Source organism: Pelophylax lessonae, assembly GCF_965119305.1.
Source record: "Pelophylax lessonae genome assembly, chromosome: 7".
In the NCBI taxonomy this organism is placed as follows: Eukaryota; Metazoa; Chordata; class Amphibia; order Anura; family Ranidae; genus Pelophylax; species Pelophylax lessonae.
In genome coordinates, this window is record NC_138774.1 from 93,338,441 (window position 1) to 93,359,752 (window position 21,312).

The 21,312-nt window shown below is 44.5% G+C and overlaps 1 protein-coding gene across 2 annotated transcripts in view; it reads left to right on the forward strand.

Moving 5' to 3' along the window:
• Positions 1–21,312, forward strand: part of MDC1 (mediator of DNA damage checkpoint 1) — a 144,536-nt gene that overhangs the window by 116,813 nt on the left and 6,411 nt on the right. For both annotated transcript variants that reach the window (XM_082263552.1, XM_082263553.1), the window contains exon 14: positions 2,440–2,565. In XM_082263552.1, the coding sequence (XP_082119678.1) occupies positions 2,440–2,565 (126 nt within the window). The remainder of the gene's footprint in view (positions 1–2,439; positions 2,566–21,312) is intronic.

Consider the following 21,312-nt stretch of genomic DNA (forward strand, 5'->3'; position numbering starts at 1 on the left):
TCCCAGGTCTCAGCATCCTAAAGAAACTGCCTTGCATTTTCTGGATGTGGTTCAGGCAATCAGGGTGTATCTGACAGCTATGGAGTCTTTTAGGAAGTCAATCTCACTATTTGTCCTCGCGGATGGACCTCGCAAAGGGTTGGCTGCTTCTGCTGCGACCATTTCCAGATGGATTAGACAGACAGTGATTCAGGCTTATTCCAATAATGGTCAGGTTCCTCCTTTCCCTGTTAAGGCGCACTCTACTTGGGTTCTTAGTGCCTCCTGGGCCTTCCGTCATCAGGCGCCATTAATGCAAGTTTGCAAGGCGGCCACCTGGTCATCTGTGCACACGTTCACAAAGTTTTATAAGGTGGATGTGTTTGCATCTCCGGATGCTTCCTTTGGCCGCAAAGTTTTGCAGGCTGCTGTTTAGAGGACTTGGTCCTATTTGAGGGTGTCTTTAAATTTTTTCAGGTGAGCTCCAGTTGTTTTATGATTGAGCTCCATGTTACCTGGTTGGCTATGTTTAGCCTTGGGAAGTATGTTTTCTTGCTGTTTCCACCCCTCATGTTTGACACTGCTTTGGGACGTCCCACATGGTCAGGAAGATGAGTTGTGTCCTTCAATGAACGAAAGAGAAAATGGGATTTTTGACTTACCGTACAATCCATTTCTCTGATGTTAATTGACGAACACAGCACCCACCCCTCTATGGAGTTGTTTTTTTTTCTTTTGACGCTGCTTGTAACAAATAGTACCTATAGCAGAGTGGGAGTATACCCCCTGGGACTGCCCCATAGGCATAGTCAAGTTATTTTCTGCCTAGTGTCCTACTCCTGTAGGGGGCAGTATAACCCATGTAGTCAAGACGATGAGGCGCTGTGTCAATGAACATCAGAGAAATGAATTTTACGGTAAGACAAAAACCCCATTATTTTTTGCTAGAAAATTATGTAGAATCCCCCCAAACATTCTATATTTTTTTCTTTTAGGCAAAGACCCAAGAAAATAAAATGGCAGTCGTTGCAATTTTTTATGTCACACAGTTTTTGCGCAGCTGTTTTTCAAACAAAATTTAAAAAAAAAAAAAAAAATACAAAACACAATATATATACCACAATTTTTTGTAAAGTTGAAAGATGTTACCCTGAGTAAACAGATTCCTAACATGTCATGCTTTAAAATTGTGTGCGCCCATGGAATGGGCGCCAAACTACGGTACTTAAAAATCTCCATAGGCGACGCTTTAAAAATTTCTACAGATTACCAGTTTAGAGTTACAGCACAAGTCTAGTGCTAGAATTATTGCTCTGACGTTCGCGGCAATACCTCACGTGTGGTGTGAACACTGTTTACATATGTGGGCGTGACCTACGTATGCGTTCACCACTGCGCGTGAGAAGGGGGGGGGACGGGGACGTTTTTAATTTTTATTTTTAATTCATTTTATTACTTTTTTATTTTTACACTGTGCTTTTTAAAAATGTTTTTATCACTTGTAAACATCCCTTGCGATAACAGTACAGCATGACAGGTCCTCTTCATATGGAGAGATATGGGGTCTATGAAACCCCAAATCTCTCCTCTACCTGTTAAAAGCAAATACATTTTTTTTATTTTTTTTTTATCTTTTGCTTTAACCCCTTCCGGACCACCCACACAGATATACTGTAGCAGGGCCGTCGTCGTCCTGGGCAAAATCACGTACTTGTGCGTGCCCCCCCCCCCAGACCCAGTGCACTAAATCACGTACAGGTACCACTAAAAGAAAGCTCTTAGTTGTGGGAAAAATGACATAAATTTTTTTGGGTACAGCTTCACACGACCGTGCAATTGGCAGTTAAAATAACGCAGTGCTGTATCATAAAATAAATGGCCTTTGTCGTAAAGGGGGGTAAACCTTGCAGGGCTGAAGAGGTTGAAAAAGGAAAAAAATGGCCTTGTTTACATGGGGCCAGAACTGGAAGTAACGTCATGACACCGCTCTGGTCCTCCTAGGCCAAAGAGATGAGCAGATACTATCTTTTCTTCGCTCCTCTTACGTGACTAGCCAGCGCCGGATTGGTTACCACCGGTTCTAACAGTGATTCTGCATTAAGTCTGCCGCTTGGATCACTTTTAGCAGAAAGTCCGGTGCCTGAGGGAAAAATTAGTACCAGGGTTATTGCATCTAGCTGCAGCCATAACTCCAGTATTAAACATCTTAAGTAATGACGTGTTTTCCCAGTTAGGCGGTCGGAATGTGGTTACTCTTATTTTACTGCTGCTTACAGTGTGCATTTGACTTGCTGTAGCAAGTTAAATAGTCAGGAGGTCAGTAATGGCAGCTGTAAATATCTCCTCTGCAGAGGTATTTGTATATCTTAAAAGCCTAAAATATGTCAATTTTTTTAGCTCTTATCTTTCATGCTTTTATTGTCTGAATTTTTTCCTACCTTCCTCTGGCTTCTTTGACAGTGTAAGAAGAGCGGCTGTTTCTTGTCTCATACAAAATTTCTGGTGAAAGATAAAGAACAAGAGAAGAACTTCAACTTTGTACTGTCGGAATCCCTGCAGAAAGCCAAGAGGAGTCCACTGTTTGAGGTACAGGGCTATGATTGCTCAGGTATTTCTTACATTGTTAGATCCCTTAGGAGCCTTCTTGTCACTCCAAAGCTGGTTAGCAGTGCAAAGCTCCAGCCTGTGATTGAGTGTTGATTTACTTCTTTTTATAGTTGGATATGTTGGGTGCACTTGCCTTTTTATTGTTTGTTTTTACAATACATCAATAAAAAAGCATTTCAAACAAATCTTAAACTGAATTCAGATGCAAGCTGTTTTTCAGCATTGACTCGCTTCTGAATCTGAAATCTGTGTAAACATTGGGCTTGTTGTACATGGGCTTTTGTTTGCAACTGAGCCTATTTTCTTCATCCTCATGTGAATGTTATAATGGCTGTAAAAACAGTATTTCTCTTTCCTTCATTGTCGGACACAGCTCCTGATATTCATAACCATTGGGTTGTACTGCCCCCTAAAGGAGTAGGACACTTGGCAGAAAAGAATTCTGGCTACACCCAGACTAGACTGGGCAACGGGCTGGATAATCTAGATCCAGTGGTCACCCCAGTCTGGCCAACAAGCACACGCAGACCTCAGCTTTGCGCTAGGTCGGCCGCGTCATAACCCCACTGGACGGGGCTGGTCTGCGAGTCAAATGCCTCGTGAGGTCGCATATGACCGGGTCATACAAAGTGTTCCTCCTGGCCGAGAGCCCCCTCATTTCGATGGAGAAGGGGGTCTGTCTATACTAAGAACCCACCTGGTTCTTAGTATCGTGAGAAGCTGTCCCTCCTCTCTGGGACAGTCGGACCCCCGGTTCCCCTCCTTCCCCTTAGGCACCCCCCACTGGGGCCATTTGGGTGGTCTGGCTTCTTTCCTAGGACGAGGGCAGGGCGCTAACTGCCGATGGGGGCCGGGGGGGGGGTGCGTCACCAGTGGCTGGACAGTCGAGTGTGCGGAAGGGGGGGCTTGTACCTGGTGGTAGCTCCTGCCAGAGCCCCCCTGTCCTGCCTGGCTCAGTCCTTGAGGCCCTCCTGGGTTCCCTGTAACCCTTGGGGTGCCACGCAGGGCCGCCGTTTTGTTGTAGCCTGTGTGTGTCGGCCATGTTTGTGTAGTCCGGTGGCCATTTTCTTGTGGTTTGCCATTGGAAATAGCGGAGGCCATGACAGTGGAGCCCTGTGGGCGGTGGTTTTGGTGGTGGGAGCCCCTCCCCATCCCCTGGTGCTGACTCCTGGATCATTTTACTTCCTGATTGCCGCCTGTGTAGTGCAGATTCTCCTGGTGGCTGCTACTGCCTGTTTCTGTGGTTGGTGAGTCTGGTGGGGTCCTCTCCCTCTCTGCTGAGGATCGCTTGGTGCTTTGTGCCTGGCAACCAAGTGGTGCTGCCAGCGCGGGGGGGGGCTGTCCCTTAGCAGTGTTTTACACTTTTTGTGGGGTCCCCCTGGTGACTCATGGAGTCTGGAGCACATTTCCCCACCTGATCCCCTCTGTGAGGCTGCGGGGCCTTTCAGGTCCCAATCATCCATCTATCCATGCACTGGCGGCGGTCCTGGAGTCCCTTGTGTCCCGGGTGGAGGTGGCTTGCGGGCAACTGGCTAGCAAAATGCACCCCTGCTTCCTCTGCCTCATCAGATCTTGAATCTGATTCAGCCACTGCGAATGTGGGTCACCCTGCTGGGTCTGCAACCCCGTGCCTGGAAACCTCTGATGGTGAGGATAATCTCCTCCATGTCTGGGACCGCGCACAAAAAGGCTCTGGTGCATGCACTGATTGTATCTGTGTGTGAGACCTGAAGATGGAGGACGCAGGTTCCCTTTGGCACGCACAAGCTATCCATAGCGGCAAAGGTGTTTCCTTTTCCTGCCTATTTTGACAGAATTGTCGCTAAAGAGTGGGGACGACCAAAGCGTCCCTAAGGTACTAGGCATTACCCCTATGAGAAGTCCCTTAAGAAGTGAGCTTTGTCACCTGTAGTGGACCTTCCAATTTCCAGATTAAACAAGGCATCCATGATTCTGGTTGAAGAGTCCCCGGCCTTTAAGAATCTGGCTGATTGGAAGGCGGAGGCTGTGGCCCGCACTATGTACACTCTGGCTGGTTTGGCAATGAGGCTGGTATTCACCCTTGCCCTAGTGTCACAAACTCTGACCGAGTGGGCTAAGCTCCTACACCATGACCTGGTGGGGGAACAGCTCCCCCCTGCCTTTGCCGAGCTGGCGGACCAGCTGGTGCTGAGGCTGCAGTTTACCTGTGATGCCTCTTTGGATGCGGCTCCCCTGATGGCTCACCACTGTTTTGGCATTGGTCCTTCGGCGTGTTTTTTGACTGAAGTGCTGGTCTGCGGATCAGACTTCAAAAAAGGCCTTTACTGATCTTCCTTTTCAAGAAGATTGCCTGTTTGGAGCTACCCTGGATGACATCATTAAACGTCTCACGGGGCAAGAGTACTTTTTCTTCCACAGGCTACTAAGGGCAAGGAATCTCATCGTAGACGTGGGCCTTTCTTTACTAAAAATGTTTTTTCGTCCCTCAGAGTCGACTGACAAGGGCTCGTAGCCTTTCAGGGCCTCTTCTGGAGGATCTAAATGAACCTGGTCTGGCCAGCCAAGATCGGGCTTCTCCAGACCCATTGACAAGGCTCCTTCTGCATGAAGGTGCGCTCTCACCTGTATCGGGGGTGGGGGGGGGGGGTGTCTTCGCTGGGTTCCGGACCCGTGGACTTCCCGGGTGCAAGACAAGTGGGTCCACGAAGTAATTCAGTCCGGCTATAAGATCGAGTTTCGTTCTTCTCACCCGGCAAGGTTTTTTCCTTCCAACTTTGCGCCTGTCCCCAGACCGCTTACAGCAGTAATCCTTAACTCCGGTCCTCAGGGCCCACTAACAGGCCAGATTTTAAGTATTACCTTGGAGAGATGCAGACTAGAGTGCTGCAATCACTGAGCAGCAAATTATATCACCTGGGATGTATTTCAGTTATCTTGCAAACCTGGCCTGTTAGTGGGCCCTGTAGGCCAGGATTGAGGACCTGTTTGGGGCGGTACAAGACCTGTTCCTTTTAAGGGGTGATTGTCCCGGTTCCGACTTCGGAACGTTTTCAGGGCTTTTACTAAAACCTGTTCACAATTCCCAGGAACCTCAAGGCGCTAAACTGCTTTGTGCGGGTACAGAAGTACAGAATGGAGTCCATTCCGAATGGTGGTGGAATCCCTGTGTCAGGGGGATTGCCTCTATCGATATCAAGGACGCAGGATCGAGGCAGAATGGATTCCGGTCATCTTAGTGGCTCCAGACTGGTCTTGCCGAACTTGGTATGCCGATCTGGGGCGGCTGATTGCCGACGTTCCTTGGAAGCTTCCTCTCAGGGAGGATCGGCTGTTCCAAGGATGGATCTTCCATCCTACTTTACAGTCGCTGACTTTGGGTGTTGAACGGCAGGTGCTGAAGAATAGGGGTTGATCTGAATCAGTGATCCCTACACTGTTGAAAGCTAGGAAATCTGCCTCTAGGAAGATCTACCATTGTACGTGGAAGATGTACATTGCGTGGTGTGAGTCTCTTGGGGGTTCTTCCTCGCTCCTTCTCGGTGGTTCGGATCTTGACCTTCCTTCAACGGGGGGTTAAACAGAAATTGGCCTTGAGTACCATCAAGGGCCAGGTGTTAGCTTTGGCGGTCTTCTTCCAACAACCTTTGGCCACACACTCCCTGGTGCGTACCTTTCTTCAGGGTGTCCGACATTTGGTTTCTCCAGTGCGGGCTCTGTTGCCTCCTTGGGATCTTTGGTGCCTTCAGCTCTTCAAAAGCCTCCTTTTGAAAATATTTGGGAGATTCCCCTACTTACGCTGTCCCAGAAGGTGGCCTTTTTAGTGGCTATCACCTCTGCGCACAGGGTGTCGCCAATGGTGGCGTTATCCTGACGTTCACCTTACCTGGAGATTCACAGGGATAAGGTGGTTCTTTGCCCCTGTCCATCATTCCTTTCAAAGGTTGTCTCTGATTTTCATTTGAATGAAGACATTGTGTTGCCTTCCCTGTGTCTCGGGCCTAAACATCCAAAGGAAGTTGCCATGGATGTGGTTCGGGCAATTAGGGTGTACCTGGAAGCTACGGAGTGTTTCAGGAAGTCAGACTGTTTGTTCTCACGGATGGGCCTCGTAAAGGGTTGTCCGATTCCTCTGCAACTATTTCCAGATGGATCAGACAGACGGTGGTTCAAGCCTATTCCATCAGGGGTCAGGTTCCTGACATCCTGAGGAAATTGCCTTGCATGCCTTGGATGTGGTCCGGGCAATTAGGGTGTACCTGCAGCTACAGTCTTTCAGGAGGTCAGACTCTTTGTGCTCACGGATGGACCTTGAAAAGGGTTGTCCGCTTCCCCTGCAACCATTTCCAGATGGATCAGACAGACGCTGGTTCAGCCCTATTCCATCAGGGGTCTGGTTCCTCCTTTTTCTGTCAAGATGCACTCTACTCAGGCGCTTAGTGGCTCCTGGGCTTTCTATCATCGAGCGTCAGTGACGCAGGTTTTATAAAGTGGATGTGTTGGCATCTGCGGATGCTTCTTTTGGCCGCAAGGTTTTGCAGGCTGCTGTTTGAGAGGACCTGATCCTCTTTGAGGGTGTGTTGTTTTTTTTCAGGTGGGCTCAGTTGAATGGTTGAGCTCCTGTTGCCTGGTTGGCTAATGTTTAGCCTTGGAAATTTTTTGGTTGTTCCCTCCCCTCATGTTTAACACTGCTTTGGGACGTCCCAATGGTTATTAATATCAGGAGCTGTGTCCATCAATGAACGAAAGAGAAAATGGGATTTTTGACTTACCGTAAAAATCCATTTCTCTGTTGTTCATTGACGGACACAGCACCCACCGCTCTGGGAGTTATAATTCTACTGACATTGCTTGTAACCGAGAGAGGGAGTATACCCCTTGGACTGCCCATGGGTGTAGCAGGAATTCTTTTCTTCCTAGTGTCCTACTCCTTTAGGGGGCAATGTAACTCAATGGTTATGAATATCTGGAGCTGTGTCTGTCAATGATCATCAGAGAAATGGATTTTATGGTAAGTCAAAAGTGCCCATTTTTTTCTCACTTGCTGTGAAATCCTTTTGTTGGAATCCATTCAGTGCCACTGGAGAAAAACATTTTTCAAAGGTTTTGCCTAATCAAAAACTTTTGGCAATGTGCTAAGAAATAATAAACAGTACTGTAGTATTCATCAGCAGAGATAGTGTGGAAGTATTTTACAAAGCATGGACACTAATAATGTCCCATAGACCTAAAAAAAATTGCTGGTGATTTTTTTTTTTTTTTTGTTTGTACTCAAGTATCCAGTGCATCTCACTACAGTATCCAACAATAGTCGGGCAGCTTTGATAGATTCCATTTGCCCTGATGCCGCATTTCTGTGGTGGCAATGTCCTGGTAAAACCTTTCACCATGTTCGTCACTGATTGCAGCTAGATTTTTGGGAAAGAAGTTTTAGGTAAGAATGCGGAAAATTAATCTTCAGTGACATGTTGGCTTTTCTCTGAATTTTCTCTGACTCCAAGAACAGATCTTCAAAGTGCTTGTCATTGATGAAGCATCTGATCTTTGGACTTCTTTATCTTGGCATTAGTTGATATTGAAAACATGTTTCTAATAACCGTCCAATTGCCCAAAGCTCCAGGAGGCTGATCACAAGATTTTAATAGCAACCAAGTCCACAGCATCAACAGGGTACCCAGGACTCTTCTGAGCCCGACAAGGTGGCATCCAATGTCAGGATCATCCAAATGATAGGAAAGAAAGACTTCCCCAGTTCCATAACTGGATTATTGGGCAGATATGCCATGGACAATCTGCTCCTGTGTGAGAAACAATTCACTCTATCCAGGGTCCAGATTGACTTGTCGCATGTCAACAGAATGTTTTGTTTTAAAGGTTTGGAGTGGAACCAGGCAAATAGGACTGTCTCAAAGTAAGCTTCCTTCAGGCCCCAAACTGTCATGCAAATGCAGAGAGTCTGCAGTTTTTCCTGTAGAACAAAACACTCTAGTCTGAACTGTGTCCAGGACTAGATCAGATCCAAATGAGGAGTTGATTCTAGTGACGATTTGTTATGGTTCAGGATCCAGCTGAACCGCTGTAATGCCTGGACAGGCAAAGCCACATTGCCCAACAGAGGCTGTGCTGAATGTTCACTCAGTAGGATGTTGTCTAAGTATCCCGCAATGGAAATGCCACAAAAGTGCAGCAGGGCTAATACATTTGTGAACTTGAGAGGTGCTGTCAAGATACCGATGGGCAGTTCCATGAACTGGTAGTGTAGGGACCCCACAGAAAAACGTAGGAAGCATTGATGTGCTGGAAAAATGTGGAGATACAGGTACTTCATCCTTGATGTCCATAGAAGCCAGTATATCTTCCTAATGATTGGAAGGTGAAGACTGGTTTGGTTGAATTTCTGGGTTTGATAGAAAACATTCAAGCTTTTAGAATATGTATTTACGAGAAAAACATGGACTTTTTTAGGCACCAGCCATAAAAACCAAAAAAAGTTTATTACAAAAGTACGTATATATCCATAAAAACAAAAGTACATTTGCTGTCTCCTCAAAATAACTCAACACACCACCATTAATGTCTAAACTGCTGGCAACAAAAGGGAGTAAACCCCTAAGTGAAAATGTCCAAATTGGGCCCAGCCTGATGTGGGATCAGCCTGTCAGTGCTCAGACCATACTCTGCACACTGCATCAAATTGGTCTGCATGGCTGTCATCCCAGAAGGAAGCCTCTTCTAAAGATGATGCACAAGCCTGCAAATAGTTTGCTGAAGACAAGCAGACTAAGGACATGGATTACTGGAACCATGTCCTGTGGTCTAATGAGACCAAGATAAACTTATTTGGTTCAGATGGTGTCAAGCCTGTGTGGTGGCAACCAGTTGAGGAGTACAAAGACAAGTGTGTCTTGCCTACAGTCACGCATGGTGGTGGGAGTGTCATGGTCTGGGACTCATGAGTGCTGCCGACACTGGGGAGCTACAGTTAATTGAGGGAACAATGAATGCCAACATGTACTGTGACATACTGAAGCAGAGCATGATCCCCTCCCTTCAGAGACTGGGCTGCAGGGCAGTATTCCCACATAATGACCCCAAACACACCTCCAAGACGACCACTGCCTTGTTAAAGAAGCTGAGGGTAAAGGTGATGGACTGGCCAAGCATGTCTTGTTGTGCGTTTTACACATTCGAGAATATTATTCTGAACGAGTTCTTTTTGATCAATTAATTTATTTTTAAAAGCATATACCAATCTTAGTGAAACAGTCTACAGTAGGGAATATATAAGCATATTTATTCACAAGACATGTCTTCACAATAAATGATCAGACTTGAGTGACACAAAGCGATAACCTTACATAGAATACAAACTTAAAACGATAAATGCAATGTGATATTTAGCTGGACGATGAAAGTAAAATAAAGCAAGATTACGTTTTTCCCAGATGTAGTAGCATAAACCATAGATAAGTGTACTATATAATCAAACCACAATTGTCTGCGCAATGCGCAGCCGATGGTCACTTCACTGCAGATGAAGCGAGAATAGGCCATTCAAAACGAGAGACTAATATGCCAATATGCGCTAAATCTGATATTAATAAAAATGTATAAAAAGCAAAAATCAGCTCTTAGAGAAAAATCTACATATGGTTAATACGGCTGGGACTGTAATCTCGTTACCCTTTAATATGAAATATAAAACATATAAGGAAGAAAATAAACAATATTGAATATTAATCCAATAAACAGCAAGGCATATTTACCATATTTAAAATGGCTGCTAGCTTAGACTGGTCGTTACCAGAGTCCCTAAGATGGCTGCCTTCCCAAGATGGTGGTCAGTTAGGGAGGAGTTTCGTTTGGTGTCCTTCAAAGTTTCAGATACATGATGGAGCAAGATGGAGTCTGTATAGATGAGTCTATGCATGGCTGTAGTAGCGTGTGTGTTGTATGTGTAAAGTATGTTGGGCAATGTCCTGTCTCTCATCTGGGCTTCCCTTTTTATACTGTATTGCAGGGCTCGACAAATTTGCTATGAATCTAGGAGCCAGCTAAAAAAGTTAGGAGCCAGTTTTTTTTTTTTGTAGCGTGGGTTGTCAGGGCAAGTAATTTGCGCCCCCTAACTCTAACTTACAGCAGAGTGGTCAGTCAATAACTCCAATGTAACACATTACGTCAAGGTTATGGGCTGGCCAGAAAGAATGACATTAACCACTTGCCTACAGTGCACTTTCACCCCCTTCCTGCCCAGACTGATTTTCAGCTTTCAGCGCTCTCACACTTTGAATGACAATTACTCAGTCATGCAACACTGTACCCATAAAAAATTTGTGTCCTTTTTTTCACACAAATAGAGCTTTCTTTTGATGGTATTTAATCACTACTGGGTTCTTTATTTTTTGTGCTATAAATAAAAAAAGACTGAAAATATCGTGAAAAAACGCATTTTTCTTTGTTTCGGTCATAAAATTTAGCAAATGAGTAATTTCTCTTCACAAATTTTGGCCAAAATTTATACTGCTACTTATCTTTGGTAAAAATAACCCAAATAAGTGTATATTATTTGGTCTTTGTGAAAGTTATAGAGTCCACAATTTATGGTGCTAATCATTGAAAATTGATCACACTTGACCACACCTGATGGCCTATCTCATTTCTTGACACACTAAAAAGTCAGGAAAGTACAAATACCCCCCAAATGACCCCTTTTTGGAAAGTAGACATTCCAAGGTATTTAATAAGGGGCATGGTGAGTTTTTTGAAGTTGTCATTTTTTCCCACAACTCTTTGCAAAATGAAGATTTTTTTTTTTTTACAAATTGACGTATTAACAGGTTATTTCTCTCACACAGCATATGTATACTTGCTACTACACCCCAAAACACATTCTACTACTCCTCCTGAATATGGCGATACCACATGTGTGAGACTTTTTCACAGCCTGGCCACATACAGAGGCCAAACATCCAAGTAGCACCGTCCGGCATTCTAGGAGCACAAATTACACATATAATTTCCTGACAACCTATCGCACTTTTGAAGGCCCTGGAGCACCAGGACAATGGAAACCCCCATAAAATGACCCCATTTTGGAAAGCAAACAGCCCAACGTATAATTTTTGAGGCATAATGAGTCTTTTGAATGTGTCATTTTTTTCCACAAGTTTTTGGAAAATGTGGAAAGAAAATGAAAACACATTTTTTTTTACACAAAGCTGTCCATTTATGCAATATTTCTAACACATAGCATGTACATAGCAAAAATTGCACCCCAAAATACATTCTGCTATTCCTCCTGAGTATGGCGATACCACATGTGTAACACTTTTTCACAGCCTGGCCACATACATAGGCCTAACATCCAAGTAGCACTTTTCACAAAGTTGTCCATTTATCCACTTAAGACTGGGCCTATTTTTGACACTTGGTGTTTACAAGCTAAAATCATTTTTTTTTGCTAGAAAACTACTTAGAACCCCCAAACATTATATATTTTTTTTTTTTTTTTTTTGCAGAGACCCTAGAGAATAAAATGGAGATCGTTGCAATATTTTTTATCACACCATATTTGCGCAGCAGTCTTCCAAATGCAATTTTTTTTTAAAAATTCACTTTTTTGAACTAAAAAATAAGAAAACAGCAAATTTAGCCCAATTTTTTTCCATAATGTAAAATATAATGTTACGCCGAGTAATTAGATACCCAACATGTCATGCTTCAAAATTGCGCATGCTCACAGAATGGCGCCAAACATTGGTACTTAAAAATCCCCATAGGCAACATTTTAAAATTTTCTGCAGGTTACCAGCTTAGAGTTACAGAGGAGGTCTATGGCTCAAATTATTGCTCTCGCTCTAACGATCGCGGAGATACCTCACATGTATGGTTTGAACACAGTTTACATATGTGGGCGGGACTTGCGTATGCGTTTGCTTCTGCGCGCGAGCTAACGGGGACAGGGCGCTTTAATTTTTTTTTTCCTATTTATTTTATTTATTATTTTTTTATTTTTACACAGTTTAAAAAAAAAAGTTTTGATCATTTTTATTCCTATTACAAGGAATGTAAACATCCCTTGTAATAGAAATCGGCATGACAGGTCCTCTTTATTGTGAGATCTGGGGTCAAAAAGACCTCACACCTCACAACTACACTAAAAAAGAAAAAAAAAACAAAAAATTGTTGAAAAAGGGAAAAAAAAAAAAAAAAGCGGCCATTTAAACCGGTTGCTAGGCAACGTCTTTTGACGTAGCTCCGGTCCTCCAAGACCATAGAGTCGAGTGAGGGCCATCTTGCCCTCACTCGACTTCCTGTCTCTGAGGATCCGGGACCGGATAGTTTTCCCCGCTGCCGGCCGTCCGGTAAGCTGGGAAAACGTCTGGGACGCGGCAGGAGGGGGGGGCGCACCTCTTCCCCTGCACCGTAAGGATAATTCCGTGGCAAGTCCGCCACTGGGACCACCCTTATCTGAAAGCCGACCGCCCGCCGTTTAAAAAAATACCGGGGTTATGGCAGCTATCTGCTGCCATAACCCCAGTATTTAGCTTTTAATGGCCGACGCATATAGTCGTTAGGCGGTCGGTAAGTGATTGCATGTATATGGCAAACAGGTGACGACTGATGGGGTGACAGGTGACGATGACTGATGGGGTGACAGGTGACGATGACTAATGGGGTGACAGGTGACGATGACTGATGGGGTGACAGGTGACGATGATTGATGAGGTGACAGGTGACGATGATTGACGGGGTGACAGATGACAATCACTGACGAGGTGACAAGTGACGATGATTGATGGGGTGACAAGTGACGATCACTGATGGGGTGACAAGTGACGATGACTGATGGGGTGACAGGTGATGGTGATTGATGGGGTGACAGGTGACGGGCGATGGTCACTGATGGGTGACGGGCGATGGTGCACGGCGGTACTGATGGCAGTCTCTGGTGACCGGTGAACTTTAGGCTATGTCCACATATGACGTCTTCCCAGAACAATGGCCGCATCGTCCCGCCGTCAATTGACGGTGGGCGAGCGGCAAGTGGTTAAAAACCTGTTATAGGGGAAACTCCTTTTTATGCTAATGCATCATGACTGGGACATGTAAAATACCCTCATCTTCTGCCTATTGTAACTTAAGGATGGCTGTTGGTGGGTGGCAAAAACATGTCTTTACAGCACATTTTTACCACCCAACTGCACATCTAAATAAAGCCTTTGTGACATTTTAAATAAAACACAGAAAAGGATGAAAGAAGTATCCCAGCGCTGCTGATCTTCTGTTGCCTCTTTGCAGCTACTTCCTGCCTGTGTGTCCCCCTGTGGTGATTGTTGATAATACACAGGGCTTTATCAGAGGACATAAAAAGATCATTTTAAAGCATGCCAGCCTCATCTCCCCTCCTCCACCTCACAGCCCACCTTAAACAACTTTGCACTATTAGAACAGCGGCTCAGTGTGTCACAGCATGGACACATGAACACACACACAGGCAGCCCCCGTGCTCTATCCTCCACCAGAACTCTCCCCCCCTCCCTCACATTAGTGACTGTGACAGTCTGCCTGCTAGGTCAGGTAAAGGCCACACAGGCTGCCGGGTCCCCCTCCTCATCACCCTTCTCCAAGGTCTGAACTCCCGCTGTGGGCTCTGGGGGGAGGAAGGCCAGCCTGATAAGGATGCTACGGGCAGCATAAGAGAACTCGGAGAGCAGCCATTCCGGACCTTGCTCTGGCAGAGGAGAGGAGGCCAGCCCCCTCCCCTCTCAGGTTACTCACAGCCGGATTTCAGATTACTGCACGGCTCCAGGGAAAATATGGAGACCAGGGAGGGGGAGAGCGAAGCATCAGCTGCCTGACACTCTGAGCTGCGTGTCCGGGCAGTCAGTCAGGAGTTGCAGAGAGTGGGCTGGCTGCAAATCAGGAGCCAGGACGCGGTTTCTGGTCGCCATGGCGACCTGGCAACCGGGGTTTGTCGAACCCTGCTTTATTGAACAAAGGACTATTAAAATTACCATAAGTTAAACCCAGAGGGAGTAACTTCATCCCCATTGGTTGGGCTATCTTATTCATAAACTGGTGAGGTCATTGGGTGACACCTCTTGGTTGACCAATATATGGATATTAAAACTATATGATAATTTCTCCATTTAAGACTATCATAAAAACAGCATAATAATTTATCCATACTCTCATCCTCTATACATGTCTATCTAATATCCATCATGTATCCAAGTAAGGATTGGACCTGGTAACTGGACCTGGTAACACAGTTGAATTAAGAATATTACTAATACAATATATATATATATATATATTGATTGGAAATGACTGATTTACCCATATACTTTACATTTAGTAGCAGTAAGAATTATATAGATACATATACAGTTATATATATATATATATATATATATAGCTACACAACAACTTGTATATGTAAACTTTTCTACACATGGGTTATTTCCAATCAGAATATTATCCATTATGGGATTATTATGTTAACAACAATACAGTCATGATTTGGGACTGGATTATAAAATATGGGAGAAATTCTGACCATTTGACGCTACTAAATAATTGATATCATGTAATTCTCAATAGAAGATTATCATAAAATTATAAGTTCCACACCCCCCTTTGGTATATGATGGGACAAGGCTGTTGTATAAGCTTATGATTATATTAAATTCATTTGAAGATGCAGTTCTCATCAGTCTAAGTGACAATGTTTATTTGACACTATGTAGTCTGTATGACGCAATCTCTACCCCCTTCTTGGTGTGTAGGTAAATTAATTACAGCTTCTAGTCTTTGTCCAGGCTGTTTTCCATTTGTTTGACTTCTCAGGGTAGAAACAATAGTTTATTTACTAGTGAATGGGTGAACACAGGTGTGATCCTGAATTTGAGTTTTGGCCATTGTGTGATAAAACGTCTCATGGCCAGAACATAATGTTTTATGATCCCTCTGGTTTCTCTCTTTTCATGACCAGGGGAAAAATGGCTTTTTATCCTTTGAAGTCCGTTGTATGTAAACCTTCCCCCCAAGGCCGTTCCACCTGGGATAAGCAATTTAGTTGCCTGCCTTTCCAGAGCATTATATTCAAAGTTTACCAAACACAATTTCCTTTTTGGGGGCAGATGGCATAGCTTCTCATCTCAAAGTACATGTAAATAAAACCATTTCAACAATGGACGCAATGTGTGCTTCAAACTGAAGAGGTTTTGACTGAACCTGTGACCAGGTCATTTGAGGCCTCAAAGTTCACAATTCTTGACCTTTAATAGGCAAATGTATTTCTATTTCGTACTGGAAGTCTAACAGTCTCCAGACCTAAACCCTATTGAGCATCTGTGGGGCATCCTCAAACGGAAGGTGGAGGAGCACAAGGTCTCCAACATCAAGAAGCTCCGTGATATCATCATGGAGGAGTGGAAGAGGACTCCAGTGGCAACCTGTGAAGCTCTGGTGAACTCCATACCAAAGAGGGTTAAGGCAGTGTTGGAAAATAATGGCGGCCACACAAAATATTGACACTTTTGGAATTTTGACTTAGGGGTGTACTCCCTTTTGTTGCCAGCGGTTTAGACATTAATGGCTGTGTGTTGTTATTTTGAGGGGACAGCTAATTTACAGGTGTACAAGCTGTACACTTACTACTTTACATTGTAGCATAGTGTCATTTCTTCAGTGTTGTCACATGAAAAGATATAATAAAATATTTACAAAAATGTGCGGTGTGTACTCACTTTTGTGAGATACTGTACATCTGCAATTCAAGCTTTTAGATCCAAGATGGGGGCGGATGTCCCCTTTGGATTTGGGAATGGTGAACAGGTTTGAGGAAAACCACTTACTCATTCCATCCCAGGAAGTAAAGCAATTACACCTTGATCCAGAAGACCAGAGAAGGCCCAATGGAGATCTACTAATCTTTGTGGTGACACAGGAAGGTTGGAGGTGAGAAACAGGAGAGGGCAGGGAAATTCCAGTTTGTAGCTCTGGGATACAAACTTCTGGACCCAAGCATCAGAGATGCAAGTTGTCCTAGCGCCTGCAAAGGTTAGCAAATATCCCGACTCTAGAAAGTTAGAAGGGGTGGAATAGTAAGCGCCTCATTATTTCTGGACACTGCCTGATTCAGTGGGGATAGTCCACTTTTACACAAAATCCTTATCAAACTGATGCCAAGATAGTAAGTGCTTGGAGGCAGCAAACTGCTTACAATGATGTTTTCAATATCTGTAGAGGGAGTTGAAAAAGCTGAGTGCCCCATAGCCTTTAGTACAATGTGAGCTTGGGCTATCCCATCTGTTCAAGAATCAAGACATACAGCAATGGCCAAAAGTTTTGAGAATTGCATATTTTCACAAAGTCTGCTGCTTCAATGTTTTTAGATATTTTTGTCAGATGTTATTATGGTATACTGAAGTAGAATTCCAAGCATTTCATGAATGTCAAAGGCTTTTATTGACTCTTTACATTAAGTTTATGCAAAGAGTCAATATTTGCAGTGTTGACCCTTCTTTTTCAAGACCTCTAAAATTTGCCCGGGCATGCTGTCTTCTGACTGACGGCAGCCCAGTCTTGCATAACCAATGCTTGGAGTTTGTCAGAACTTGAGGGTTTTTTTTTTTTGTTTTCACTCGCCTCTTGAGGATTGACCACAAATTCTCAATGGGATTAAAGAGGAAGTAAACCCTCCTCTGACACTTTTACCTATAGGTAAGCCTATGATAAGGCTTACCTATAGGTACTGTAAATATCTCCTAAACATGTACCGTTTAGGAGATATTTACCTTACATGCAGCCAGTGACGTCACTGGCGCATGCGCTCTGAAGGAACGGCCGCTGGTGCCGTTCCTTCAGAGTCCCGTGCCGTGACTGTCGGCTCCCGCACGCGTGCGCGGGAGTGACGTCACCTTAGCTCCGGCCAATCAGATGGCCGGATGCCGCGATCCCGGAAGACGGGTGACTGGACATGTCGCCCGTCATACAGGTAAGCGGGCTGCACGGCGGGGGCTCGTTCTAAGGTAAGTATTGCATAATGAGCTAGTATGCAATGCATACTAGCTCATTATGTGTTTCTCTTACAGGTTGCCAAAAAAATAAATTGCACGGGTTTACAACCTCTTTAAGGTCTGGGGAGTTTACTGGCCATGGACCCAAAATTTTGATGTTGCTACAAGCCACTTAGTTATCAATTCTGTCTTATGGCAAAGTGCTCCATCATACTGGAAAAGGCATTGTTCCTCACCAAACTGTTCTTGGATGGTTGGGAGAAGTTGCTCTTGGAGGATGATTTCTACCATTCTTTATTCATAGCTGTGTTCTTAGGCAAAATTGTGAGTGAGCCCACTCCCTTGGCTGAGAAGCAAAGACCACACATGAATGGTCAAATGATGCTTTATTGTTGGCTTGACACAGGACTGATGGTAGCGCTTGCCTTTTCTTCTGCTGACAAGGTTTTTTTTCCTGATGTCCCAAACAATTAGGGGATTTATCAGAGAAAATGACCCAGTCCTCCACAGTCCAATCCTTGTACCTTTTGCACAATATCAGTCTGTCCCTGATGTTTTTCCTGGAGAGAAGTGGCTTCTTTGCTACCCTTCTTGACACCAGGCCATCCTCCAAAAGTCTTCACTTTACTGTGCGTGCAGATGCATTCACACCTGCCTGCAGCCATTCCTGAGCAAGTTCTGCACTGGTGGTGGCCGATACCACAGCTGAATCAACTGTAGGAGACGGTCCTGGCACTTGGTGGACTTTCTTGGGCGCCCTGAAGCCTTTTTTTTTTTTTATGGGACTATGTTATGTTTTCATGGCGAAGAGGGACTTATAAATGAATTGCAATTCATCTGATCGTTATTCATAACATTCTGGCGTATGCAAATTGCCATCATAAAAACTGAGGCAGCAGACTTTGTGAAATTTTATATTTGTCATTCGCAAAACTTTTGCCTACGGCTGTATGTTGCTACTGCATGATATTAAGGTGAGGTATAGACTCAGGGTAAAGCGCTGGACAGCTGGTTTGCAATGATGGATGGATGACCAGAGGTGACCAAGAGTCACTGTAGGTGGGCAGCTGAAACTAATCGAAATTCTGCATTGCATCTGCACTGTGGAGTGTAGCGATTTTACCTTGATCTCCACTGTGGGGTGTAGCGAAGAGAAGACTGCAGATAAACAAGTAAAACTTGTGTAGGAGGATTTATTTCATCACTGTGTATTATCTTAGGCTGTTCACCTAACTGGGTATATGTGAGGGTTTGCAACCCCTTAACCACTTACCGCATATCGACGTATATATACGTCGGCAGACTTTGCGTAGTATACCGGTACCGTGGTTAACAGCCAACGGTCGGCTTTCCGTCGGTAACGACCGATGCGGCTCGGGAGCCGCTCGATCGTTACCCGGGTGAGCGGGAGGGGACGTCCCCCCCCCCGCCGCCTTCCGTGACTTTGCTCGGGGCTCCCAGCCGGCGCGTCCGCCGGCTGGATGGAGTCCCGATCAATGCCGTAAACGGCTTCGATCGGGTCTTCGATGACGTAACACGGAGGCGGCGTCCATGACATCACTTCTGGGTTACTGTGCTGCAAAAAGCGGCAAATTTAAAAAAACGGCTGTATGCAAAAACGCCGTTTTTGGCGTTTTGCATACATGGAAGTGTAGTGGAGGGGTCTAGGGTCTTTTAGACCCTCGATCTCTCCATAAAGAGTACCTGTCACTACATATTGGTGTCACAAGGGATGTTTACATTGCTTGTGACAGCAATAAAAGTGATCAGATATTTTTATTTTTATTTATATTAAACCGTAACATGTTGGGTATCTATTTACTCGGCGTCACATCATCTTTCACAATATACAAAAAAATGGGCTAACTTTACTGTTTAGTATTTTTTAAATGCAGTGAAATGTGATTTTTCAAAAATTTTCCAAAAAAATGGTGTTTTAAAGACCGCTGCGCAAATACCGCGTGACAAAAAATATTGCAGTGACCGACATTTTATTCTCCAGAGTCTTTGCTAAAAAATATATATATAATGTTTGGGGGTTCTAAGTAGTTTTCTAGGAAAAAATAGTGGTTTTTACTTGTGAACAAAAAGTGTCTGAAATAGGGCTGGGGCTTAAGTGGTTAAAAGTATTATTTTTCCATACCTGTGTGATCCCTGCAGAAGTGGAGAATCACTGGAGTCCTCACTTTCTTTGGGATACCATCGCCATGCCTCTCTACCTCGTTCAACCAGAGAAGCTTTGCATGCAAAGTGTTCTCTGAATGGCACCTGTCCTGAGCAAGCAACCCCCTGTGAATACCATGCAGTGGGGGGGGGGGGGGGGGGGATTCACAGCTTCCACAAACATTGGCCAGATATGGAATATACATTCCTGCATTGTACCAACCTAGACCAGCTATGCCAAAAAAAAACCACATACCTTGAATTCAGATTTAAAATCTAATATGTAGGCTGCCATTGCTGACTCCTACTGAAAGGCTGGTTATCTGACTTCAAAGCTTTGAATTACTGGCCCAAGATAACCATGCAGATTAGATGACTGATTTGACTTTGCCAATCAGGTACTAACCTGATTGTACAATCATACGTAATGTAGAATAATAAACAAGACAGCCAATGTAAACACGGCAGTCTGCTGTTCTGTCAGTGATGAACACGGGGATCCTGTGTTTCTCCTATTTAGTAACACAAGTCTCTGAATTCATGCAGTAAGTAAATCCCCCACACAAAAAGCATCCTCTAGACCAGGGGTCTTCAAACTATGGCCCTCCAGTTGTTCAGGAACTACAATTCCCATCATGCCTAGTCATGTCTGTGAACGTCAGAGTTTTACAATGCCTCATGGGATGTGTAGTTCCGCAACAGCTAGAGGGCCGTAGTTTGAGGATCCCTGCTCTAGACACACATCAAACCCTTTAATTGCCCCTAGTGTTAACCCCTTCCCTGCCAGTGTCTTGTACAGTAACAGTGCATATTTTTAACACTGATTACTGTAGTAATGTCACTGGTCCCCTCAAAGTGTCAGGTGTCCGATCTGTCCGCCACAATGTTGCAGTCCCGCTAAAAATCGCTGATCGTCACCATTACTAGTAAAAAATAAATAAAAATGACAAATCTTTCCCCTAGTTTGTAGACGCGATAACTTTTGCGCAAACCAATCAATATACACTAATTGGGATTTTTTTTTACCAAAAATATGTAGCAGAATACATGTTGGCCTAAATTTTAATTTTTTTATTGGGAAAGTTTTATAGCAGTAAAAAATATATTGTTTTCTCATCTCACCTTCCAGGACGGCCAACGTATGAGAGATAGTAGGCTCCTCCCTACAGGAAACACAATCAATTCACAGCTTGTTGAAAGGCCCCACCCTTCCCCTTGTCCCTCAGTTTAGATTGTGTTTCTTCCTAGAGCGAAACATTTTTTTTTTTTTTTTTTGTCTCTAACCTGAAGACTTTAAGTTGGATGGTCCCCCTGTGAGCCAGGTACAGGAATGCCGGTGATGGCTGCACTCTACCTGCCGCCCCCCAGGCTTCTCACAGGTCGCCCACATTGCACAGGCCGTCGGTCACTAGGGTGGTCCCTCTAGGCCTGTGTCCGGCTATCCAGCAGAGTCTCCTCCAGAAAGTCGCAAGAAGATTCAAAAGGCCCGCCAGAATGCGCGCTTCAAGCCTCGCTTTGAGACCGGAACTTCCGGTCAGGCGTCAGCAGGCGGAGCATG